The 26,736-nt window shown below is 40.3% G+C and overlaps 2 protein-coding genes across 5 annotated transcripts in view; one reads left to right on the plus strand and one right to left on the minus strand.

Moving 5' to 3' along the window:
• map6a (microtubule-associated protein 6a) overlaps nt 1–1,530 on the minus strand; it is a 31,267-nt gene extending 29,737 nt beyond the window's left edge. For all 4 annotated transcript variants that reach the window (XM_069674807.1, XM_069674798.1, XM_069674790.1 and 1 more), the window contains exon 1: nt 594–1,530. In XM_069674807.1, coding sequence (XP_069530908.1) covers nt 594–1,291 — 698 coding nt within the window. In that variant the 5' untranslated portion in view covers nt 1,292–1,530. The remainder of the gene's footprint in view (nt 1–593) is intronic.
• A 1,977-nt stretch (nt 1,531–3,507) lies between these two features.
• On the plus strand, nt 3,508–25,821 carry mogat2 (monoacylglycerol O-acyltransferase 2). Its single transcript, XM_069676077.1, has 6 exons — nt 3,508–3,601; nt 7,117–7,295; nt 20,725–20,929; nt 24,511–24,685; nt 24,930–25,129; nt 25,667–25,821. The coding sequence occupies exons 1-6, from the start codon at nt 3,508–3,510 to the stop codon at nt 25,819–25,821; spliced, it is 1,008 nt and encodes a 335-aa protein (XP_069532178.1).
• The last annotated feature ends 915 nt before the right edge of the window (nt 25,822–26,736 follow it).

The raw sequence follows: 26,736 nt of genomic DNA on the forward strand, positions 1-26,736 counted from the left end.
TCTTAGGCCGGCAGTGCAACAAGTAACAAAGCTTGATTTTCTTTAAATAGCCGCCATTTATATGAAGTTTTCCTACAAGCCAAGGTCGGCCCATTTAATAGAGGTGTGTCCAGGGACCGCCATTTAATAAGGGACTGTAGGAAAATTAGTCAAAGGGAAGAGAGTTCAAAAGTGGGGGAAAAATTGGAAGATAACTATGTGAAATAATATGTGCACTGTGCATTTCAAAGTGTTATCTTTTACTTATAATTATGAGTGTATTGGCTTAGAAGGGGCACGAAAGGAAATATGACAATGCGGTGGAGAGCTTTATTTGGGTCGCTCAACAAAGTCTCCCCTCCCAACACAATAATTTTCATACAGTCCCTAAACACCTGACAGCAGACGGGCCTAAATGGTTGTGTGTTCTCTAGAGAATCAATTATAATGTATAGAGTTCTTCTACTACAATGGTCTTCTGATAATTGAGTGAATGAATAAAAATGGGCTATGATTTTTGCAGCAGTATGAGTGACCCCCCTGACCCCTCATAGCTGAGGCCTCTGCACCTGTTCCGTAGTGACCTTAATGACTGTCTGTGTGTTTGAACTCACTTGTATGAGCTGCCGCCTGTGATCTCCTCTTTGATCTGCCGGTTCACAGCATCCGCCGCCGCCCTCCCTCTGCCCTCTCCCTCCACCTTCAGCACCACCTTCTTCACCCCCTCCGGTTTACTGGACTTCTTTTTCCTCTCCTGGCCCTGGAGCAGGTCTTTCTCCTGAACCTTGTCTGCTATCGCGCTCTTCTCCACGCCGCTGTCCGCGTCAGCCGCGTGCTGTTTCGAATGCCTGGACCGGTCCGGTGCACGGTCGTCGCCTGCAGGTCTCTGTATCCAGGGGTGGTCATACCTTTTCGGAATGGGCCAGGGCTTGTAGTCCTTCTGGTACTGGGTCTCGCTGTTGAACGGTGTTTCCGGTCCGTGGTACTCGTTCTTGGGTTTACAGCTCGGTTCGGGTCGCACTTTCCAGTGTTTAAAGTCCTCGCGCATCACCGAGCTGCACACGCGCTCCTCGGAGACGCACCTTCGCGGCGCGCGGCCTGCTGCCGGAGTACGGTTATGTGCGCGAGACGGCTGCGTTTCTATGGCGACCCGGGCCTGGGAGGGGTGGAGCGGCGGCTGCAGCTGGATGTGCTGCATCTCAGAGACGTCCGTGTACTTGGTGAAGACCAAAGGCACCGCAATGTCAGCCTTGTCCAGCTGGTTCCAGAAGCGGGCCATGCAGCACGCCCTGCTGATACAGGGCCACGCCATGGTGGGCTATACAGAGCTCCACTACCACACAACCTGCACGGGGCCAAGGTGAAGGAAAATATGCCACTGCACTCCTGATGTGAGAGAAACAAGATGTCCGTATGTCAGGCTGCACAGATTCCTCCAATACTGAGGCGTTACGATGCGTTAGATGAGGATATTACTGATAAAATCCATTGTGCATCCAAATCAAACAGGTTTGACCGAGTAAAAACAACCGTTCCGATGTTTGCTCTGCTTCCTTCTGTGTCCGCTCCGTCCTGCTACATCACACCACAGCACTGCAAGAATCACAGCCCCGCCCTCCTGCTCAGCATCCCGGAGACACTGAAGTGGAGCCACCGAGCAGGAAAACAACAAGTTTGAGAGAAAATTAAAGCACTTCCGGCTTGTGACTTACAGCAGTACCGATGCCCTTGTACAATATTGTAATAAAAAATAAACATAAACACCCAAAGCAAAAATAAATAAAATAAATCTAATTTGATGTATATTATAGGCTTGCTATTCCTCCTCATGTGTCATTTATCATGCAATAAGCACGAAATTGAGGTAAGCTGCTTTTATTTTGAAATGTAAACATAATTTTCCAATACGATGCCGATAAACAAGGCAAACTTGACGTAGAGGACGTGTCTTTACGCACTCTGCGTAAACGTGCAGGAGACACATCCATCACTTATAGCTTCTGTGTCTCTCAACTTTTTGATGTTTGATGTCAACATGTCATAATTTGATACATAGGTCTATAACATAACCAAAATGAGAAAATTAAAGGTCCGAAAGGAGAAATTGTATTTATTTCTGAAACCTGAAAATATAAAATAATTATATTTTAAAGGATAGGGCCGGCAAAAAGTGAAAATAATTAATTGTGATATTAGAGGAGTTGGTTAAAAAATAGATCTAATAATAAGACTGAACATGCCTTTCACTATTCTACGTATTAAACTAAACAGTTGTTTTTATGTGGAAGAAATGTATGATAGTAGAAATCTTTATTAAATAAGATTTCTATTACTTATAAAATAAAGCTGCCAAAGCTGCAAAATTCTCCACTGTGAAGTGTAAAAACTGATTCATGCAAAATCGTCTCTGTGACAAAGACTTCACACCGACTGTGCCAGCAAATACATGAATAATGCCAAGTCATTACACACCCCGAGGGCCTGTTTCACATGAGACCACCATTTTTAAGACATCAAAGGGAGATTATTTAAAGAGAGCTTTTTTATAATGACGGCTGTCAGTTTGTTTTCTAGAAGAAATCACTTTACGTAGAGGATTTGTTTTATTACTCTATTTTTTTACTGCATTTACAGCCTGCTCTGTCCAGCACCGCAGGTTAAAGATTAACTGATACACTGAGTGCCTATCCATTGTAGTAATGAGCTAATTATAGCAGATAAGCCCTGAATTCATCAATTATTAATGAAGATGTAATCAAAACAAAAGGTAATGACCGTCAGTCCCATTGGCTGTGGCAAATGTCAGTCTAATAAAAGCTAATGAGGGGTACAGATCGAAAGATAAACATAAAGATGATGAAGCGCCTTCATTCTCATGTGTGCCGTCTTTGTGATGTGTGTCGATAAGCGATGAAAGGCCTGAGAGGCTCCTGCATTATCTCCTGTTATCTTTCTTTCTCTTCATCAACACCTCTGATACTCTTTTAGATCACTCCCCCGTGTTATGAAGCTTTACGATCTAACACTTTGCTTTAAATAATGGTCAAATCTTTTAAACAGCACTGGTTGTATGAAGTGTGTCACACATTTACAGGTTAATTGTTATCTATATTACCTTGAGATGCAGTTACCTGGTTGCTCAACCACATAGGGCTGCATCTACAACATTAAAGACCAACATATTACAACACATTGTCTGTCTTCTTTGCAATGCAGGGAGTAAGAAATAAAACAGTAAAAGCAACATTAAAAGGCCTTTAAGTCTTTGTCTTCCTCTGACTTACGCTTCCTGTTTGAATGCTCTGCTGTGTGTTTTCGCAGCTCCTTCCTTGCAGGGTCAAAGGTCAGATGTGTTAGATATGGATTGACAAATCAAACCCTTGATTGAGTCTCTGAGATAAGGCCCAGTCAATGGGAGGTGATGGTGTAGAGGTGAGAGAGGCAGACTTTGGACCCTCCTCTGTCACTCTTCTTCTTCTCCTTCCCCGACTGCAGCACCTGGGTTTGTCTCTCTTCACTGGTGGAAACATGAAGATTGATTTTGCCCCTCTGGACACCCCGCTCAGCAGGAGGCTGCAGACGGCCGCGGTGCTGCAGTGGGTCTACTCCTTCCTGGGCCTGGGTGAGTCTGCAGGTTTATATGGACATCAAGTGTAAACACCTGTAAATGGTGGAGTAATAATGGAAGTATCTACAGCGTTATTCTGTATGCAAAGACACATCTATAGTTATTCTTTGTTTCTTAACTGTAGGTGTTCTAACATGTCGGTCTAGCTGCTCTTCAGTAATGTTTACATGAATGTCAGAGTTAAAGTTCTGTTTTTAAAAGTGATAGTAACTGCTGGGCAGCCAGAAGAGGGCGCCAAACAGGACATGACCTGACCAGAGATCAGTCCACTCTGACACACAGAGTTTGACCTCTGAATTAACCTCAGTTACATTTTACATTCTTCAAAACAGTTGCCTATTCATCCAAATTAATGTGTGTACTGTATTTGTTTACCTCTGAAGTACAGATGTTGCATATCAGTGTACTTTCTACCATTTTTGTCTGACATACAGCCACAGTGTTGTTATGTTCAACCTGTTTTTATTTGAAAATCATTTAACCTGAGTGCTATTTGACACTGATAATTATCATTAAGTATTATTAGACTATTTCTTTAATCATTAGATTGTTTATGCATTTTTCAGAAGATTTGGTCAGGTTTGATTTGTACAACTCGCACTTGATTTGGCAAAAATGTGGGAGGTGTGTCCTGTGTCATCAGCTCGTAATTAGTTAGTAGTAGTAGTTTATTGATTGTTATGGAACAGTTAGTTCTGACCAAGTAATCTGATTGGACAAGAGGCATGAGTGCTGATATAGAGAAGAACATCGCTGGGACTTTTCACTCTGTGTATCACTCCGCCTCAGCCAGGTGTTCTGATTGCTGTTAATAGACATCACAGCAGACCGTGTGTGTCTACACTGATCAAGCTGGTACCTCTGAATCACACAGCAGTCTCTGATCTCACTGGTTGATGATCAATTAAAACAAACAGATAAATGTACATGATAAAACAGCTGATCTGTGGTAACCTGTAGACACAGAGAGCAGGAGAATGTTTGGGTTGCTCGGCAACAAAAGTCCAGTTTGAGTTAAGTTGTGGAACTAGTTGAGATGGTGGAGCAAAAATAGTCTGATGTTGATTTTTGCTGTTTACTAGGCGCTATTTGCTGATGTATAAAAAAAATTTCACACTCGAGGTTGTGATGTCGTACTGAATATCACCAGGTTTCAGGTTTTAGTTTCAGGGCACAAGACAAAAATAAATACACAAGAAAGTTCCTTCTCTGGGATTCTTTAAAATAAACTTATAAAGTGTATAAACTGAAAAAATCTTCTTCCCTTATACCTTGACAGTTGAACTTTATTCTCAACATTTCAACTCTCTAATCTTCCTTCTATGATTTATTGTTTTTATTACCTGCCCCTAATACCAAAAGTTACTTTATTCTTGACATTTCATCATTTATTTTTAATCCCAGCATGCAGAAATAATAATACTAACAATTAAAGAAATTGGAAATTCCTTTTTGAAATGTCCAGCAATTAAAATGTGTTACACACCAACAATAACAGATAATGTAACCAAATGTGCCACAAAATCACATGAAGAATCCAATGTAATTATGAAACTATGACTAACTAAGTTCAGTGGCTCCTCCAACACTCCCAGAGCTGCCTTAAGCCATAAACATAACAAAGTCTAACTTCAAACTTAATAAGACTAACAAGATAACAACTGTTTGCAGCCTGAAGAGAGAGTATACAATCGTTTGAATTCACAGAGATGAATTACAGAAGCTCCAGATCACGATGCAGAAAAACTCCTTTAGCCTGTTTACAAACTTGTTTCTTTATTTCCCTCCCACACAACTCAGATACTTTATGTGTTTATATGTCTTTTACATTAATCATAGTTTATATTGTGTCAGATTTATTGCGTCCACACTTCCTGCCTGGGGTTGCTGGGAATCAATGCTGTGTACCATTCCCAGTGCTACCGAGCTGCTGTTATGTGTTCTTGAACAAACAGGCCTTTCAGATAAGAAGTGAAACCAATCACATCCTTTTAGAGTGATGCTGTTACTCAATCCAACTTTTATTTTCATTAAGACAGAATCAGTTTTCAGTCTTTAACACAAATACATGCAGATCACTTCAATCAGTGGGATACAGGCCTTTATCTGATGGCAGTCATCATTTCATGTCGGGATGCCAGTAATGGATTTTTGCAGATATTCCATATGCAGATATTTTCAATCTAGTTTTTGCCCAATTCCTTTACCCATATATGCACACATTTTTTCACTTGACGTTATAATCTCAAAGATCTCAGTTTCGTTCTCTTTGGCAGCACCTACAGTGATAAACGATAATTGCAGGAGCACACTTCCCAGATATCCAGACAGTGCTGCATGTGTGACGTCCACGGTTGGCTCCGGTTGTAACTCTTGATTTTCCTGGCTGACGGTCGCTTTCCTTTTTAGACTGTTTGCTTCATCTGAGCGTCGAGTTTGTTTCTTTTCTTTGGATTTTCACTTCTTGTTGAAGTTGTATCTGTAGTCATCCATCTTTTCTTTGTTTGTTCAGCCATAGTAGATTACTGTTTACTCGCAACACTTGCAGAGAGCGGAAAAGCAGCCGCTTAGCTCAGCCTACCCTCTCTGGCAGACCAACCACTGCTGGCTGATGGAAAACGCGTCACTAACTGGGCGCCGCTTGTGATTTTTCGCCACAGACAGTCAGTCTGTAATACTGCAAATGCAAAGGCTTTCATCAGTGGGCCATAGGCTCAATCACCATTGTGTAACCTCATTAGCCGATAGACAGAGACTTAACAGACATTTATTCAAATGGAAATCTTCCAGATTATCACTTTAGCTACAGAGCCTTCAAGTCTTTTCTGTAGTGGAATTAACGCATTGTTATGCCTACTGTTCTTGTGATGGCAGATGCAGACATAAATTATTCACCGGGCAGAAAAAGGAAACTAATTCAACTTGTGTTACATGTTAAACTTGCCAACTTCAGTTTTATGTTACAGGTTTGAAAGTGCATACTGCCGTGTACTGTATCAGAGTAGTGAACGGCATCAGATGATCTGAAGAGTACATCGCTCTGTCACATGAGCATAATCACATCTCATCATATCTGCAGAAATATTCTCTTGGGGGGGGATGTCATTGTCTATTTTTAGAGCCTTTTCTAGCTGATACAGATGACATGCTGATATTATCATGCATCTCTTATTTAACGTTTGTTGTAAAAAAGGAACCCTGTGCACTTGGAGAAATAAAGGAGACCTGAGCCTGAAATAAAAACTGCCACATAAAAGTGAAATATTACAGGGTGCTGACATCAGACCAGCTCATCCTCCCACCGCATGACTCTGCTCTCAGCAACCCCTTCTGATGTCATCACCAGCAGAACTGATTGTTAGTAATGCAGAGCAGATGCCCACCATTCAATCCAGCACAAACACACGGCCCTCTGGCAACCAATCGTGTGGTTTACGTTTGATAAGCATGTATGGTTATACTGAATGACGCACCTGTTTATAATAAGTTACTGCTCTTTCTCTCCTCAGCCCCCACCTGCATCTTCATCTTCTTCTACCTGCTGTTCACTCGCTTCTGGATCATCAGTGTGCTGTACGCCGTCTGGTGGTTCTATGACTACGACACTCCTGCACGAGGAGGCCGCAGGGTGCCCGTCTTATGTGGACTCAAAATCTGGGACTACATGCGGGATTATTTCCCCATCAAGGTGAGAGACACATTTTACACAGTTGATGTATGCACATCCTCGCCATAAAGCAGCTGTAATGGTCCAGGTAAGGTAGAGTGGGGTTTACCTCTGCAAGTCAGAGAACAGGACAGCTTCCTCAGCCAATTTATCTAATCAAGGATCTCCAGCTGCATACGAGCAGCCATTTTCTACGTACTCGACAGCAAATGGACCACTGATAAATGACATCCCTGTGTTACGGTGGCCCTGAAGGTCAAAAAACAACATTCCTGAAATTATATCAATAATTCAAATAACACAAACACATAAAAACAGAAGACATCCCTGTATTATGGTGGCCCACAAGGTAAAAACATTTCTAAAAACACAACAAGATTTCAAATGTGAAATGTTGTGTTTTGACTTTCAGGGCCACTGTGCTGTATATAATAGTAATCTTTTTTTTTAATAGCAATTTTCAAGCTAGGAGCACCCATTGCTTTCCATAGGCAGCTTAATAATATCAACAAATATACATTTAAGAAACACAAAAACAACAAAACACCAACACACAGTTAGGAGGCCTTATAAATGTAGGTTTCAGATCAGAGCTGTAAAATGGAAATATGAAAGGAGAGTACTGTCTGGTGTAAGGGCAAGTCAGTAAAATGTGTTTTAATAAGATTTTAAAGCAGAAACAGTGTCAGCAGATATAATAAAAAAAAGAACGACTGTTTCAAAGCTGAGGTGACAGAACAACAAACGCTCAATCAACCTTTGACCTTAGCCTGGAGCCTGAAACAGCCAGCAGGCCTGAACCGGCAGATCCAAGAAGCCTTATGGGACACTAGGGAGTTAAAAGTTCACTGATGGCCATGTAAAGCCTTTTAAGTAATAAGAACCATTTAAGAAAGAATACTGTAGCGTCTCTAAATCCTTCAGTAAAGCTTATTGTTGACTGGTTTTTACTGAAATTCATACATAAATAGATAAATATGTACATTAATGAATAATTCTGTTCCCTTTGTTCATCAGTTTAAGGGACAGTTTGAAACCTTAGTCACCTACATGTAGATAGTGAGATGAGATTGATACCACTTCCGTATACTGTATGTCAAGACCCAGCAGACAGTTGGCTTAGCTCAGCAAAAAGACTGTAAGCAAATGAAGAACAGGTATAGACTGTGTATACAATCACAGGAAGTCAAAAAAGAAATAGGTGGGCACAAAGCCCTTTGTAAACCGTATCTGATGCCATGACCGCTTCACAGGATGAATTGTTGTTTTTTCACTTTGGTATTTAAGACATAACATGTTTATTGTGAGCCGTAGAGGTGCAGGAATTTGATCGTGCCACAGACATTTGAATGGATTCGATTCATAATCTCATCAGTCACAGCCCATTTCACAAAATAATATTAATAATATATTTATTTGTAAAGCACTTTTAAAAACAAAAAACACGAAGAGAAAGGCCACACAAAACCACAACAAAATATAGACAGTTAAAACAGAGAGTTAAAACAAAGTTAAAGCAAGAAGACAAAACATGCAAAAACATTGCACAGAAAGACAGAAAATAAAAACTTGAATCTTGCAGCCTGTGACTCTTCTCAAATTTAATCTGCCTGCAAACCACAAATAATTCAGTTCCGGGGCATTGATAGTTGAAATACAGAAAGTAGTAATTCAATCTGCACATGGACAACCAGCTGGTGAATATGCATTTCTTTTTACATTAGGTGTAACTGATTATGAATACTCCATGGTTTCTTCAAAATAAAAGTACTTAGATATATTTTAAAATGTATGAGCAACAAAAGATAAGTTGGCATCTACATTTAAGTTTCAGATAAGTTAAAAGTGTATTTAATGGGAAAGTACTTTTTTAATTGGTCACTGAATGTTCTGTACCAGCTTCTCTCACAGCCGGCTGTCTCCCCCTAGTGGCCATGTATTAGTAGTGCATGTGTTTGAGTAGTAGTAGTAGTGTTTAATGATGAAAGTCCCCAGAATTTTGTATTAATAGTCATGTTTGATCACATGTGTGGGTTTGATTTTTTTTTAAATATGATAAATAACAATAGAAAAGCACATCTGAAGATTTCACACAGAAAGAAACATCCACAGCACGACGTGGTCGATTTGTGGCCTCTGGGCAAGACTTCAACTTTGGACTGTGCTGATAAAAAAGAAGAGTACAACAACAACAACAACACAAGAGGGACCACATTTCAAAAAGAGCTGTGCCTAAGTTATCCTCAGGGTTTGTTTTATATTTATTAGATATTTATTTTACGGAGCATAGTAACATGAAAAACAGTGAGAGAAGAAAGATTGTTGTTTTATTTTACCATTAGGAAAATGTTGAACATTCATTAAATTACCATGTATAAGACAAAATGAATCAAACGAGGTCTTTTTATTTGACATGTCAACTTTAATTTCAAAATAAATGCAAATAATAGAAAACAACTTTTCAACTTTGAGAAAGAAAAAACAAAACAATACAATGAAAAATACTATTTTAAAAATAGAAGAAAAGTTATTAATGTATTTATTAATTTTGAGCACAAAGTTGAAACAAAAAAAGAAAGAAAAGTTAAATTCAATTACATTTCAAAAATATTCCCTTTCCGATTTTTCACCTGGCTCAAACTCTGAACGTTCGACTTTATTTTGACATTTTGACTTTATCTTCAGATCCATGATAATAAGAAATCGTCCTCCTCAAGACTTGGCCATACTATTTCACGGTACTAGATGTATTTGTTTACGTATGGGCAAACTGAGTAGGCTATTGAAATAAAATATAGGTCACAATCTGAAAACAGGCTGTTCTGTTACACATTCAGAATAATTTGCATCTCTGAGTACAAACTGTGTCAGATCACTGTAAACAAGACACAATGTATAATATTATATTTGTCTTTACACTTATAACATTTGACACAGTGATCCATATTTGCCTGTCAAAGTGAAATCACTAAGAGACTAGAATCTTCTGTGATTAGAATAAACCAGTTTAAATAGATGCTACAGAAATGTCATTAAAATAAAATACAGACTTTTTATTGCTACTACCATCATCATATTTTATTTATGTAAAGTTAAAACTGCTATGTTTTATATGCAGGCATATATTGATAACAATGGGGAAGATATATGAATAAACTGGGGGGAAAAAACAACTTAACTTTGCTAAACTTTTTTCGAGGGTTCAATTTTCAGGTGTGGAGCTGCTGCTAACGCCAGGACACGATTAATCTCCATTGTTTTCTTTGTAAAATTTCACAATAAAAGCAGATATTAAGCATTCAGACAGAGCGATTTAAAACAGACTTAGGACACAGGCCATAATAAAACCAGAGATTAAGACACGATATGATCAGTTATAGCAGTTACAGCAGTGAGTACAGTAAAAGCAGCACCATATAATAATAAAAGTCAGGGGCAGACAGGTACAGAAGTGATAACCGAATAACAGAACAGTAACATTAACACTGATTAAAATTAGCCTTCATCCTACTGACTTTAACCCCCGAGGTTCATTTCTGTCATATCTCATGACAAAATCAGGTTATTTACTTTAAAGAGCTAATGTCCATGATCAGCTTATCGGAGAAGCAGGAAGAGAGAGAGGGATACAGTCATATGAATGAATGATTCATTAATGAATGAATAGATGATATAAAACAGTCTTCCTGCTTGAACCTGCGCTGAACTTTTCTAAGAAAATCTTGTTTTTTTTACCCGCATTATATAAAACAGACAGAAGTTACTTCTGATGCCTCGATACAATCTAAAAAAGCAAACAAGACGATCCGTCAGGGGCCCAGCTGTTAAGGGGTCCATGGAGCCATCATCCTTCATAAAAGCAATTTTTGTCATTTAAACCTAAATACTCACCCTTACGGAAGCCCTAAGTGGACATCTGTGCATTTTATTGACTCTGTTTTCCCGTGATAACGAGTAACTTCTGGTATCTCGAGTTAACAAGGCTGCACCACCGTGACAACAGATGATCATAACTCGTATCCCCAGAGTTATAAAAGCACAAAACAAATATAGTAACAGGCTACACTTACCTCAGTAGTGTGCGCAGTGGCAGCGTGGCATGTCCTGGGGTCTCATCTGTAAATGTTGCAAAACCGGGCCTGAAAGTGGCGTACGTCACGCAAAAGTTGTGATCTATAAAGAAAAACTTGTGCAAACTGTGGCCCATGCGTACGTACATTTCGGAGACAGGGGAAATTGGCGACGTAGATGGAGAGGTGGTGAACTGAAACCAGGTTGTATATTGATTGTTTCAAACACTTAATTTCACTAAACATCAAACGTTATTGAGCAATCCATGTCTGCATAAAAATTCATACCAGCAGTGTTATTTGCACTCGTGCCTGTAGTGAGATGTGAGCACCTTTCAATTTGAAAAGCAAATCTTAAATAAAATCCTCTTAATATTTGATCAGCACTGTCTCACCTTCACAGCCCCCCGGAGTGCAGAGGAGAGACCGTCTTTCCTGAATCATCAGCTGTAGAAATCCAAACTGACGTCCAAAAGCCTTAGTGTTGTAGAACAGAGTGTCGATAGTTCTTCTTAATATCTTCTAATACAAGTAGGATTCTTTTTTTTAAATATTGGGACAGAGCGCACCGGAGACTCCGCTCTGTCACACACTCGGCCTTCACCTTTCACCTCCACTGGAATATTTTCACTACCCGAACATATGGATCGTGTAAACGAGCAAAGTCTACAAATAAAGCCAGTGACTGCTCTCACAATCATTACACATGCTTTTAATCAGCCCCGAACACCATGCAGGCCAAGTTCATCATAACTAAACCACATAAATTAAAAAGCTTGTGTTTCACTGATCAGCCTTCTATCAGATAATATCCCGGAGCGAGGAGACCTCTGACTGTTGCTAACTTTCAGTTATAATGGGAAGTAATCACTGTGGTTTCTGTAATGCTGCTGATGGATCCACTGTACTGCTGGTGAACTACGTGAATGCTTTAACGTTAGTCACTCGCTGGTTTTTCTTTTTTTCTGCCTTTTGTGTCCTCTAAACAACACATGCTTTCTGAACTCCACCTCAGTCACAAGCATCTCCATCTGTCAGAAAGTTCACTTCCTTCGTCCTTCTCTTGGTTGTTTCCCATGATTTATCGTAAACTACCTTCTGTGATCAGCCGGCTCATTTGTATGCATTTACATTCACGAGGTGCTTTGCATTGACCATATATGGTGTAATGTGGGCGCGTAGAGGGCGGAATAAGAGGCTAATTCACGTGCGCACATTTCCAGGTGGATTGTGATTTATAAAGGGAACTTTGCGTGCAGGTGTGCATGCGTCTCGGTTTTATAGATCTGAATTATTTTTGGCGCAAGCCATTTCCGGGTTTTCTCCATAAGGACAGTTGAGGCTGGATTCTACGCACTCTTTTATAAATGAGGCCCAGCTCTGTGATAGCACAGTGACCAGCATGTTTTGTTTTCTAGATCGCCAGAAATCAATCCTATTACCACGCGAAAACAAGCTTTGTTACTTTGAGATAACGAGATAAATAAGTCCAGATCTCGAGAAAAAAAAATGAAATTACTCGTTATCATGAGAAGACTGAGTAAGTAAAATGTATGGATGTATGTCCGCTAAGGGCCTCCGTAGAATTGCATCAGATGTGTGTTCATGAAATTCTTTCCACCACTGCACATGAGTAGAAAGTGATGCAACTCAGGCTCTGAAGCAGACACAAGATGTCTGAAGGTAAACAGTGTTTCGTTGACCTTCCTGACAGCGTACAATAGGAGAGGAGACGGAGGGAGATCAAAATAAACTCCCCTTTAAGAACTCTCAGAGAGACTTCATGTTTACATGGTTTATGATGCTGTGAAACCGGGTGTATTTTATTGCAGCTCAGGTGACTGTAGTTAGAAATTGTGTCAGTATATCAATAGATACGTTGTGTGAATATATGACTTATATTGGTACATACTGTTAATACTAAATACAAGCAGGGTCGTTTCTGAGAATAAAACCTCTCAAACTGTGTGTTTCTCCCGCTCTTATGTACAACTTCAAAAGTGAATCATCTCCAGGATCATCTGACTGTATGTCGCATTAAGCCTTGAACAAAGAGTCAATGTACGAGTAAAAAGGAGCAGTGTCCTGCAGAGAGAATAATTAGTTTCATTGGTGTGCCTTTTCCCACCGTTTCAAATCTCACCACCGTCAGCTCAGACTCAAAAGTCAGCAGCTGATGTGCCCTCGCTTGTTTTTTAAAAGAGTACAGGGCATATTTAGACGGGATGATGCTGCACATTTATACGTAACTAAAGGGCTAACAGAGCACATTCATCAGGCTACATAATCCTCCACACAAGAGGAAGTTATAGCCAACAGAGTTACAAGTGAGTCAGACTCATGACCGCTGAGGCATCTTCTGTAAATGTAACAACATCCACCTTTATTCAGTCAAAGTCATGTTTCTTTATGTTGTGTTTTTTTTACATCATTTGTGGGAATGCTTTTTATTTTTGCCTTTCAGCCAGGGCCTGTTGTAGCCTGCTTGCTTTGGGTGATCGAGTAAACATTTTGGGTAGGCAACTTGGGCTGAAGGAGTTTAGAGAAGCAGACTTGTGGTCCGTGCTCAGTCTCCTTCTCTTTTCAACATACACCACCTTATTTGGTGCAATCATTCGCTCCCATTGCATCCATTGCTATGTGGACGATACCCAGCTCTTCCTGTCATTCCCACCAGAGGACACTACAGCCTCGGCACGGATCTCGTCATGCCTTGCCGATATCTCTAAATGGATCAAAGGACACCAGCGCTTCAGCTCAACCTAGCCAAGAGCCAGTCCCTCCATGCAACCACAGATCAACATGCAGCTTGGACAAACTGAACTCATACCCACTAAGTCTGCCCAGAACCTGGGCGTCACAATTGACGACCAGCTAACCTTTAAGGTCCTTTAGGGTTCAATAGCTAGCATGTGTCTGGCCCTGCCATGAAAAGTCCAACACACAGCCGAAGCCAGAACATGTTTTTAAACTTCAGTTATTGAAACAAACACGATATAAGTTAGTGAGTTTTATTAAACCTTTGGATAGAGGCAGGGTAGCCATTTACTGATTTAATGTAAACATATTTTGCTAAAAAAAATGGCCGACAATCTGAGGCCTGAGCACCCTCATAGACTGGACTGACGTCAGGAGTTCAGTGCTACAGCGTGTGAGATATTAAGAGTAGACAGTGTTGTTAATTAAAGGGAATGAGGTATCTATTTGTGACATCCCAAAGAACTCAAAAGCTAAAATGCGCAGTAAACAACCACAACAGCTGATAGCTGGATGACGTCACTGAAGCCGTTTGTCATATGAACTTTGGACAATTTGTGGACAATGGATCGTGACTTTTCCCGACTTGCCCTTTCACAACTATAGGTTTAGGTGACGGTGCAGTGACGCCTGGGTAGAGCTTGCAGGAGGAGTCTTCTGTATTGGTGATTGTTTCTGGGTTAATACCACCACAACATGTATAAAGATTTTTTCGGAATACAAACGCAATAGTAGAAAACATAATACAGACAACTGAGCCAAGCGGTGAAGATGTGGTGAAACTCTGCTCAGCATGAACAACGTCCTCAACACGCCCACTCGCTGGCGGCGAATGATCAGACAGAACGCGTTTTAGCAGCTGGGGCCTTTTTTGTCTTTGTTTTCAATGAGAGGCTTTTTGAGCGCTGCTTTTGCTTTGCAGAGCGCCTCGCGTTTTTCCACTCTGAGCGCCTCGAGTTGAAAAAGCTTCAACTCAAAGCAGAAAAGCGCCCGACATCATTTTTTCTCATTGTCCAATCGGATGAAAGGAGAGGCAGGCCTTGTGTCAGTTTACAATATAAGGTTAGGTTAATGACAGCTAATGATTCAATGGTTGCCTTAACAACAGTATAAAAAAAAGCCGCTCCCAGCTGCTAAAACGCGCTGTCTGATCGGGTGTTTACTTCCACAAAAAGGCAGTGCGGTGCGCCTCTGTTCTGTCTGATCGGGCCCTAACACCTGCTGCGTTCACACATCATTAGCGTTTTCGTTAACGGGACAAGACAAGACTAAAATGTGCTCACAGAAAAAGGGGGGTGTTTTATGCGTCATTTCACGCTTCTTCTCCACAAAACGGAGCGATCACTGATCATTGAGAAGCGATGATGAAAATATAAAATGTTATTACAGTAAAAAGCGACACTGCTGCTGTAATAAGGCAAGAGAGGAATGTGCTGTATGTGCTACTGTAACCGCACGGCTTCGTTCTGTGGCTTTACATTCGTAACGTTACGTTTCCAGGTTTTCATACACATATAACCTCAGCTGAGGATTTATACTGCCTGTGCTGAACATCGTCAGGAAGCAATTAATGAAAGGACTTTACAGCAAATTGAATCAGGCTAAGTGAATTAGATTAAAGAGAGAAAATATTTTGACTCAGATGTGACTTTTTATTGACTAAAACTGTACTCAAATGTTTTGAGTTGCCTTGGACTCAAACTATAAAGGGTAAAAATGACTAAGATGTGACAGAAACTAATAAACATCTTCGTCTAAAGGCTAAGCCTAAATCTAACAGGGGACAGTTCTTGTGTTTATAAAATGCTACGGTCTCCATAAGAGGAGATCGAGTCAATGATTAACTCTGTGAGGGGGCCGGCAGCAACACGAACAAGAGTGGACACAAAACAACACATCTGCTATGTCAAGGTCAAATAATGATGACCTGCTTCTAAGGCACAAAAGTCTGATAATCTGTAAAATACATGTGATTTCTACAAGAAGAACCGTTAAACCAAAGCCTGTGTCTGCGTCAGTGCTGGGGAAACCGTGCTGCTTTAATTAGAGAGAACAAAAGTGCGAGAAACAGAGCGTGAGAAGTAAAAATAACATCAAAGTGAATGAAACTATTTGTCTTTGAGATGCTGCCTGATAATTTGTACGTGATGTTGCCTGGAGGTCAGAGAGGTGGGGCCTCCAATACTGATCTAACACACAGATACAATCAGAGAGGGGAGAGGATTTGTTACTCATAACAAGAGGCTACAATGATCACCATATGCTGCAGAACAAACTAGTCCTCACTCTTGACTGTGACCTTTAGTGCCCCTCACTATCTGCCCCTTCTTCCTGCCCCGGGGCGAGTAAGGGCACGCAAACAAGGCTCCTCAGGTCAGATACAGTATCTTATCTGGTCCTTATTTCTGACTCTGCAGAGAAATATCAGTTTCCAGGGAATGATAACAAACACAAAGGTTTCTCTAAAAGTAGAATCAATTTAGCTGCAAATAGAAAACATATTATTGTTCGGTGTAAACTTTGAAGCACTTCTCGTGTTCTTGCAGAGTTATAAGGACCTAGATTGAAGTAGGGACTGGAGCACATTGATTGATTTACACTAAAAAAGAGTCTAGAAACACTAGAAAATGTGCAGTAAACAACTGCATACTGCTGGTCTTTAGAGAGCCCTGATTCAGCTGAGTTTAGGACTTATTACCTGTCAAAGTGACCTAATGACCTTGGGTGTCATGAAAGGCACCTTCAAATAAAATGTGTTATAATTATTATTATTATTTAAAATCAATACTTGTCATTAAACACTAACGCAATATTGTTTGATTCTGCATGTATTTCCTCTAAAAAGAGAACGCTATTGGGACTTACAGCAGCCAATAGTAAAAGCAAATGTTAGAACATTCAATCAAAAACAATCTCAGATCCCATCGGCTGTAGTCTGACGACAGTATAGCCTCTGGGGACAGCGGTGAACATGCCGGACGTGTAGCCAACGGTTAGTGATAATCGACTTCCTTTTCCTTGTGCTGCATTGTTTACAGAAAAAGAAACCGTTTTTCTTGTGATTGACTTTAATTAATGGGTCTTTAGTTTGCTGAAATTTCAACATCATGATGCAGATTAGTAAAAAGTAAAAATGAAGCTTTGTCAGGTCTGTCCTCAAGAGGAGCAGAAAACTTTGAAAATGCTCGTCTGTTGAACGGAGGTGGGATCCATCATTTCTGATGCCTTCAAGGAAGTCGTGAAATCTGAACTCTTGACGCAGCGTCAGGGAATTTATCTGAAGTTGAATTTTTGATCTAGAACAGATTGTTAGCTGTTAGCTGTTAGCATGCAGATGTCTGTTTATAGAGATCAATAAGAAGCTAAATCATCATCAGATCACGCTGATGACAGCCGGGATGTCATTACAGTGGTTTACGTTCCACCTGCTTTTGCTCTCCACACAGTCTGTTTTTCCTGCATACGCCGCAGCCTGCTGATACGTGATTGGTCAATATTACTCGGACTACAAGCGTAGTCCAAACGAAAACCAGAACACTTGCCATCTCTAAAATCTGCAGAGTTTACAAACACAGTGATAACTAATAACTGCTAGCTAGCTTGTAGGTCCTGTGGGTGAGGGACAGAACATTTGGAGGAACCATTTTATAGGGTAAGAAATTAATATACGCTCCCAATGAGGCATTACCATTTTTTTTTATGTTTACCCAGAAATAAAAAAACTAAAACTAAAATATCATCAATAATATCTACAAATATTATAAAATGTTGTCACTGTTGGTCCAGATACAGGTGTATAGATAACAAACAGCAACAGATAAATGGGACAGGAAAGAGGAACCTCTGATTTTAGACATTAAGTTCTTCTCTCAGTGGAAGCTGTGTTAAATCAGATACGTCTCCTCAAGTGATGTCACTTGAGTCAGTTTTGGTTGGGGTTGAAGGCTACAAGTAAATTCTAATACGCCACTTCTCATTTCTGCTCGAGGCTAGCAGTTAAAGGCTACATTAGCCGCTACTAGCATAACACACCAGAATCTTCCCCTGCAGTCATGCTGTGTTGGATTGAATGAGCTCCCAGGATGTTCACATGACTCAGAGGGTCGGAGGAAGTTTTGGTACATGACTTGCAGAGGTGACAAATTGATTTTGTATTATGCAGAAACATTACAGACCAAAGTTAATATTGGCATCATGATCAAAAACCTTGTTCTTTGTAAGATAGTTTTTTGGTTGTAACTGTGAGCTTCTGTCCACTTAGAGTTAAGTAGATTAATTCAGAGCAATTTCATACAACACACGTCTTTGTAGCGTCCATGTTGTATTCATATTACCACTTAAAACTCAGGAGCACACAGAAGTCTGAAGAGTCACTCCCCAACTTGTTCACCTGGGACAATCCTTGGAGCATGTGAATGCTATAAAAAATCTCTGGTTCTGCTGCTTTGATCCGTTTTAAATGTCACAAATGTGACTCCCATAATGTCATGCGAGTGAAATGTTAAATTAGGAATGCTTTTAATATGAGAAAAAGATTGTGTAAATGCAACAACTTGTTGGAGTTGAGCAAAGTTACGCTGGTGCAGAGGAATATTTCAGACATAATGACTTGCACTGTGTACAGTAGGCTACATGGAGGTTGTGCAGGAACAACAGAACCTCACTGACAGGTCAAAGGTAAACTGCTCATATCACTCTGCACACACAGATATTTATTTTAGTGTTGTGTGACTGATGTTGTATTGATCCATTGTTTGAGTGGCTATTAACATTGTGCTATCATGTATCATGCACAAAATTTGATGCATGAAGTATAAAAATAAGATTTCTAATTTAAAAATGAGCAGAAGTTGATGAGGACTAAGGTTATTCAGGGGTCAAATAACACTATTGTTCTTCTGTCTACAAGTGTTACTGTTCTTTGTTTTGTATTGTATTTCTGTATTTTAATATTACATTGTATATACATTTATATCTGTAGACCTGTAAATTATGTTCACACAAATACCAATATGAAGCTTTATTCTCATCATACTGATGTGCAGGACAACAATACAATGATATTGTGATGGCACTCTCTGAGTTAAACCTACAAATACATCCAAAATGTGAGAATAAGACAAAAAAGACAATTTAAAAATTAAAGTTATAGTCTCAAAGATTTTAGTTTCAGGCACCTGTAGCGATAAACGGTAATTGCGGGAGCACACCTCCCAGATAGTTGTGCTGACAGTGCTGCATGTGTGACGTCCACGGTTGGCTCCGGGTGTAACTCTTGATTTTCCTGGCTGACGGTCGCTTTCCTTTTCAGACTGTTTGCTTCATCTGAGCGTCGACGTTGTTTCTTTTTCTTTGGATTTTCACTTCTTGTTGAAGTTGTATCTGTAGTCATCCATCTTTTCTTTGTTTGTTCAGCCATAGTAGATTACTGTTTACTCGCAACACTTGCAGAGACCGGAAAAGCAGCCGCTTAGCTCCGCCTACCCTCTCTGGCAGACCAACCACTGCTGGCTGATGGAAAACGCGTCACTAACTGGGCGCCGCTTGTGATTTTTTCCGTGAATGTCACCACAGTCATAATACTATATGCTGCACAGGCTTTCATCAGTGGGCCATAGGCTCAATCACCATCGTATTACCTCATTCGGCGATAGATAGTGACTTAACAGACATTTATTTAAAAAGAGATTATCACTTTAAATAGAGTTTAAAAACAGAAGACTCGACACAGGTTAATGTGACCTGGTTCAAGCTTCTTGTAACCAGACACAAATTCATTGTAGGTGTACACACACATGCTCAATAAAGCTGATTCTGATTGTCAGTCATTTAAGTAAATGTACAAATAGCACATTTAAAGTACTACTTGAGTAAAATGATGTAAGCATTATAAGGAAGTAACAGATTGGTCCCTGGGACTGATTAATGACAGTACTAGACTTTTCAAAGGATGCATCATTGTTTTAGTACTTTACAGGTGTAGCTTCTGAAGTTGTTGCTACTGTTAACTATTTTATACAGTTAAGTAGTGAAGCGTTGTGGTTCCAACTCCAGCAACACAGTAATGGAACTGTAGTGTGTAGAGAAGTAGTATGGTTCCTTTAATAAACCCAGTGTAGGCCGGTGAGGTGCGATAAAACCCAATGTAAGAGTGTGCTGTGCATCATTAGTCATTGTGCTGATCAGTATTAATCAATGGAATATATATAAATATAGGTATTATGTGCAATAAAATAATGTCATTCTGTATGACAAAGACAATATATAGATAGCATAACTAAAGATCTTAATTTAATCTTTATGACTGACAGTATTATAGAGGTATGTTGGGAGGTGTATCTTACAGTAGGCTAATTTTAAATGTTTACGGATGGTTTGCTGAGGCCACAGACAGGAGGGAAGATAGAGAGTTCAAAGGTCAAGGACAGAGTTGAAACTGGGATATGGAGGCACATGTTTGGGTTGCAGCCAGCTGGATCACCACCATGCAGCAAAGCCGGCTTTTTCTGGGAGAATCTATGTTCCTGATTTAAATATACTCTGCAAACATCAGTGATGATTCATGATCAGATACAAACATGGACAGATATTAATGCTTTCGAGTGTTTCTTGTCTCCTCCTAGTTGGTGAAGACCGCTGACCTCGACCCAAGGAACAACTACGTCCTGGGCTTCCATCCTCACGGCGTGCTGGTGGCCGGAGCTTTCACCAACTTCTGCACGTACGCCACCGGCATCCGACAGCTGTTTCCTGGACTCACCACCTACCTGCTCATGCTGCCCCTGTGGTTCAGAGCCCCGTTCTTCAGAGACTACATCATGTGTGCAGGTGTGGGACACAAGAAATGTTCCAATCAGTCTCAATCAAATTGCCCAGATTTAGACTTATGCTTGCATAAATATTGCTTATTTACGATCTAATAGCACAACAGTTATTGAAAGGAGCCACAAAAATAATATTTACAATCATGACGTGGACATGAGTTCCTTTTTTGTGTGTAAATTAAAAGTATAGCCATTACAAGACATGTGACATGGGGCCATAGGAAGTCTACGAGGAAGGAGGCTGGTGGTGATGGATGGCTGTACGAATCACAGGGTTTCAAGTCCAGTGCGAGACCGACTCACATTTCTAACATTAACTCACATTTGACACATAACTTCATAAACTGACTTCATTTAAAGTTTTCTTCATATATCACAATCTTTTTTTCTAAAAATAACCAAGTAGTTTTGGTTTGCTTCTTTGGTTACCTGGCGTAACCTACAACAGAGTTTTCTGAGAGAAAAATCTGAGAGAATGAAGTTGGAATTTTACGAGAATAATACCTCATTCCCAACAAAATTAACGTGTTGACGCTGTTTTTTTAGACCCAGGAAGACCTACTAATAAATACAGATTGTCTCTTTTCCCATTACCAGCGGAGTATACTCCTGTTGGTCTCTTTTCTGTTGCATCACTAACGCCCCGGAAACAGGGTTAGTAAACAATAGTACGCACAAAGAACTTACATTATACTCTTTGGTAAGTATCTCTATAGTAACGTACAACTTTTGATTTGCACGAAACAAAGAACAATTGTATGTTGTTGGTCTGTATATATATATATATCTTCTGTATTTACACGTCAGCGGCTGGGGATTAGTGAGGCGGTAATTACCCGGGTCTACTGCAGAGTCGTTTTACTCATCACTGAATGCCGGTTGTAACCTTAAGGGGCTTTAGTTGTAAGAGAAGAAAGGCAGTTGACTGCTCTTCTGACATTCCCCTCGAAAATAACATACCATTAAAAAACTTTCTTTAACGTGGCCCTAATTCTCCATCATAAAAAACAGACAAGGTACAGCAGACATTTTTTATCAGAGCTATGAACTCCATTCAATCATTGAGCTGTGTTCTAAAGTGTAACTGCACCCACAGGTCTGACGTTCTGTTAACATTCTTTTTTTAAATATACATTCCATAATGTAATTTTGTCCCAAACGATCGACTCTACGTCACCATCGGCTGGCAAGGTCCAGGGCTGATTTAAAGCTGTAGATGGCGTGTTCGAGCCATTTCCAATTTTTATACATTTGGTAAGAATTGTCAATATTAACACCAGCATTGATGTGTTTCATCACAGTACAGCAATATAATTTAGATTACAGCTCAAAAAACATGTTTAAGTGTGCAGTTACTCTTTAATAGGGCCAGGGTGACGTAACCTGTAACCATTTATGATGATGTTCTGGCACCAAAGCTACTACAGTTTAGGCTAAAATAAAATGTCAACCATCACTAACTTCAGGTTTCACAGGATTTTGTCTTCTGAGTTAAAAAGAAAAAGTTTGTAGACAGAAACCCTGAAGGCTGCAGGGTCAGAAAAAGAAAAGGTTTTCACTGACACAAAATAAAGGGTAATTGATGTTCATGTGAGTGGTTCTATTTGCACCAAAGCCATGTGTTGGTCGGTAACGTTTAGGCACCAAACTTGGCTCAAAGTACTTGGATAAGTCGAGGAAAATATCCCCAGTTTGGGCTAAAATATTTATTCAACACTGATTTCTGGTTTCATACAAGACACGAGCACCGGCCTCGTGGTTGAAAGAGAACAGTGAGGCTTTAAAGCACCGTGTAATGCGTTCGTGCTGACTAACAACAGGCTGCTGCAGACTCAAAGTATGCTTTCCACTGAAATACATCAGTTTGTAATTCCTGAACATCGACAAGAAAAAAGGGTCGTTAATGTCCATGTACATGATTAAATATGATTATAATTTAGTGAACTTTTCGTAAACTGCTGTGACACTGGATTATTTTATAGTCTGTGGAATTATATGACCAATTTTGATTATCTGCTCTAAATATAAATGAATGTATTTGAATTGAAAGTATATTTTGTGCCTGCAACCTGAAAGTCCTTACAGAGTCCTAACAGAGGCGACATCATCTGAGGTGTCAGTCGAGGACAACGGCTTGTCAAACAAACACAGGACTTTTAACCTGGAGACCTGAGTTTTTCTCATGCAAAACTAAGAGCTGAATTATCTTAGGTGACAGTCACAAAAAGTAAGCTTACTTTATGTACATGACTTTACTTCTGTCTTTTATAGTCTCCTTGATGTAACGTATGTTGACCAGAACAACTATCTTTTTTCTAAGCATGACGAAGTAGTTTTGTGGCCTTAAAATAACCAAATTGGAACAGTGTTTTGGTTAAAGAGGGGGTATTGTGCCTAGGGATGCACAAAATTATTGGCACATTATCGGCAGATGTGACATATCGGCATCAGCAGATACGTCATTTTTCTGCCGATATTTCCCACAGATTAAACAACTTTTTAATTCTGCCTAAATGCTCGATGATTTCCTAAAAAAGTCCGTCAGCGATCACTGATGTCTCCGTAGTAGGTGCAGTAAACAGGGGTTTAGGAGGGAGGGCATGTCTCCCTCACTGCCGTGTTTCGAGGGGAGGGCTTATATTCAGGTGCGCTCAGAAAAGTGACCTTTTGTACAACGGCTCTTCCATCAAGCAAGAAGAAGATGTCTGGGGTATAGCAGTTTTTAGTTGGCATGATATCAATTCCAGTTCAGGGGAGACTTGATGTTCACTGCAATACACAGTTTTTTCTACACTCTGCACTTTGTGACATCACAAAATGCAGCCTCAGCAGGCTTCAGAGAGCTGGCCAATCAGAAGAAAGCAGGCTTGCAGGGGCGGGGTTTCTTAAAGGGACAGAGCTGACTGAGTGGTTTCAGGCAGAGGCTGTATGAGGGCCTGCACAGAGCACCAGGGTGAGAAAACTTTTTTAACTGTAAATGATGCTAAGCTACTCCACAGGTTTCACAGAGTGAAATATGAAGCTTGAGCATTAGCATAATACACCCCCCTTAAGCTTAGGCACCAAAAGTACTTGGTTAGTGACAGAGATCATGCTTTGGGCTAAATTAATTCTGTTGACTTTTTGGTTTTACAATCGCCTGGGTAAAAGAGAAAGAGCTAACCAACAGTTATCCATGAAGGCTGATCAAGTCACGAAAACCATTCCAACACAACGTTTAAGCTGTTGCGTTGACTGACACAGAAAGTCTTTTGGGTTGCAAGCACAAAATGTACTTTAAATATGTGACACGCTGCAGGGGGCCGAGGGTGGGAGTCGCACCCGAGGCATCGAGGACTTGTAGCTTCTGTACATTGGATGCACGATTTAAACGCTGAGTTAAACCAGCTTCGCCAAATACATTGGTCTTCAATATGTGAACACAAAAAAGGGCATTTTATTTCCTTGTTCATTATTCTATATATAATAATTTTGCAAATATTTCACAAACTATGATGATACTGAATTATTGTTCGGCATCTATGATATCATTTGACCCTTGAATATCATCTGATACACCCCTTATCATCTGTTACGACCCTGCAGGTCTTATTCCCTCGGACAAAGAGAGCGCCATTTATCCGCTCAGTAAACGGAGAGGTGGGAACGCTGTCGTAATAGCTGTCGGTGGAGCTCCGGAGGCCCTGGATGCCCATCCTGGTACCTTCAATGTCCTCTTGGCCAAGAAGAAAGGGTTCATCAAAATGGCCATGGAGCACGGGTAAGAGCAGAGAGCGCCTGGGGGAAAGAAAGTTTTCTGTTCAATGCATCTGATTCTCAACGGCCTGATGCTTTATTGAAAGGATTGTGTCAATCTGGCCTCCTGAAACAGAACCTTATTCATATCCTTAAGCTGGAGCTTCCTGGGAAAACACATCGTCCTCTTATTAGATGGATTTAGGATGAAGTGATTACACAATACTCGTTAATCAATTATAATCAACCTTTTCATTTCCTTTTTTTAGAGCTCATCTGGTGCCAGTCTTCTCCTTTGGAGAGAATGAAGTGTTTGATCAAGTGGGAAACCCACGAGGAACCTGGCTGCGATGGATTCAGGAACAGCTGCAAAGCATCATGGGTATCTCCCTGCCTCTCTTTCACGCTCGAGGTGTTTTTCAGTACTCCTTCGGTCTGATGCCCTACAGAAAACCCATCCACACAGTAGGTCAGTAAACAGCGTTGCTTATTTATCATCTATCACAGTACAGTACGTGCTGCGGTTAGCGTGTGCATTATGTTCCTGTCTGTACTGAAGGCTTTAATCTGTGGCTTCTGTGTAACTGGGTCAATCTTTCAACTTAACTTTACTCTACTAAGCTTTATTCACATATTTTCCTTGTTTAAGTTAAGTAAACATCACCTGCGGTATATCAAATAAAGGATGCACTGGTAGGCTAAAACCAGTGCCTTCTTAACCAACTGTTGATTTTGGCCGAAGCATCCAATGACACAGAGTTGGCAGAGAGAGTTTCAGTGAACGTGAGAAGTATCAGAGCAGGATCTGTCCACGCAGCAGAAACGTTGCCCAGTCTGTCGCCACCACAGTTAGCAACAGTGACAAAGATAGCCGGCTGGCGTTAAGCCCTGATGCCACCATGCTTTCGACAAACTGACCCCTAAATTGCATCAAACAGACAATATTGCAAATCATAAAGTACACTGACTGAGAGCGTGTTGTCCTTCACCTTTCACCCTTCTGCAGTCGGGCGGCCGATCAGGGTGGAGAGGAATGAGAAGCCAACGGCCCAGGAACTTGATGCCCTCCATCAGCTGTACATGGAGGAGCTCAGCAACCTGTTTGAGGAGCACAAAGGCAACTACGGCGTGGACAAGGACACACACCTGAACTTTGTCTGAAGTAGACTGATGATGGAGGGGATTTAAATTCATATTTATTTGTAAAGATCTGTTTCAGCACATAATTGTAGCTTTTGATTGGCTCTGTTCGCCTGATTCTGCCCACAACTTTCCTGTTAATTAAAGATAAAATAAACTGTCAGCAACAAGAAACATGGCTGTATTTTTTTAAATAAAAGGTTGAATTCAACTTCTGCATGAGATAAAAAGAAACCATATTCATCATATTCACATGGCGGCTATTTTACTCGCTCAAGGGAAGCTCAAATGCTATTATAATGTTTCAAGTTTCTAAATGGAAATCAGACAAAATGTTTCTAATTCACCTCTTCTTGATCAATCAGCATCTATAAAGACAACGGGTTGTAAAAATCTGGCCTGACATCAGGTCAATTTTCACGGTAAAACATGACATTTGATAGCTCATTAGCGACTGATACCCAAAGTCCCAAAAACGTTCGTATTCAACCACTCTCGGATCTCACCGGCTATAGTCTGATGACGATATAGCCTCTGGGGACGCGTGCTGCATTGTTTAGAGAAAAATAAATCGTTTTCTTGTGACTTTCATTAACGGCTCTTAAGTTTGCTGATGATGCAGATTAGTAAAAATGAAGCTTTGTCAAGTCTGTCCTCAAGAGGAGAAGAAAACTACTTTATAGTCGAGGTGAAATGAAAAATGTCATTTTAATCCTTTTAGATCACATCCCGGTAATATTGTGCATCTGTTTGACAATATAGGCAAAAAAAATACAGAATATCAATTTCTTCGTATTCTTAAATTAAAATCAGATAATTTTTTCTTCCGGTAAAACTTAATTTCATGCGTGCTTATGTAAGTTAGCACCAAACAATTTCAACCAATCAATCTGCAACATTTAGCCGCAGAGCACCAAGAACGCTCAGTCAGTTAGC

The sequence above is a fragment of the Semicossyphus pulcher genome, unplaced genomic scaffold (assembly GCF_022749685.1).
Source record: "Semicossyphus pulcher isolate SPU_LCO1_2020_fin unplaced genomic scaffold, fSemPul1.0.p SCAF_10, whole genome shotgun sequence".
NCBI lineage: Eukaryota > Metazoa > Chordata > Actinopteri > Labriformes > Labridae > Semicossyphus > Semicossyphus pulcher.

Coding starts and splice junctions, on each gene's coding strand:
- mogat2 (XM_069676077.1), top strand. CDS start 3,508: ATGAAGATTGATTTTGCCCCTCTGGACACCCCGCTCAGCAGGAGGCTG. Junction 7,296..20,724: donor GGGATTATTTCCCCATCAAG/GTGAGAGACACA, acceptor GTCTCCTCCTAG/TTGGTGAAGACCGCTGACCT. Junction 24,686..24,929: donor AAAATGGCCATGGAGCACGG/GTAAGAGCAGAG, acceptor TCCTTTTTTTAG/AGCTCATCTGGTGCCAGTCT.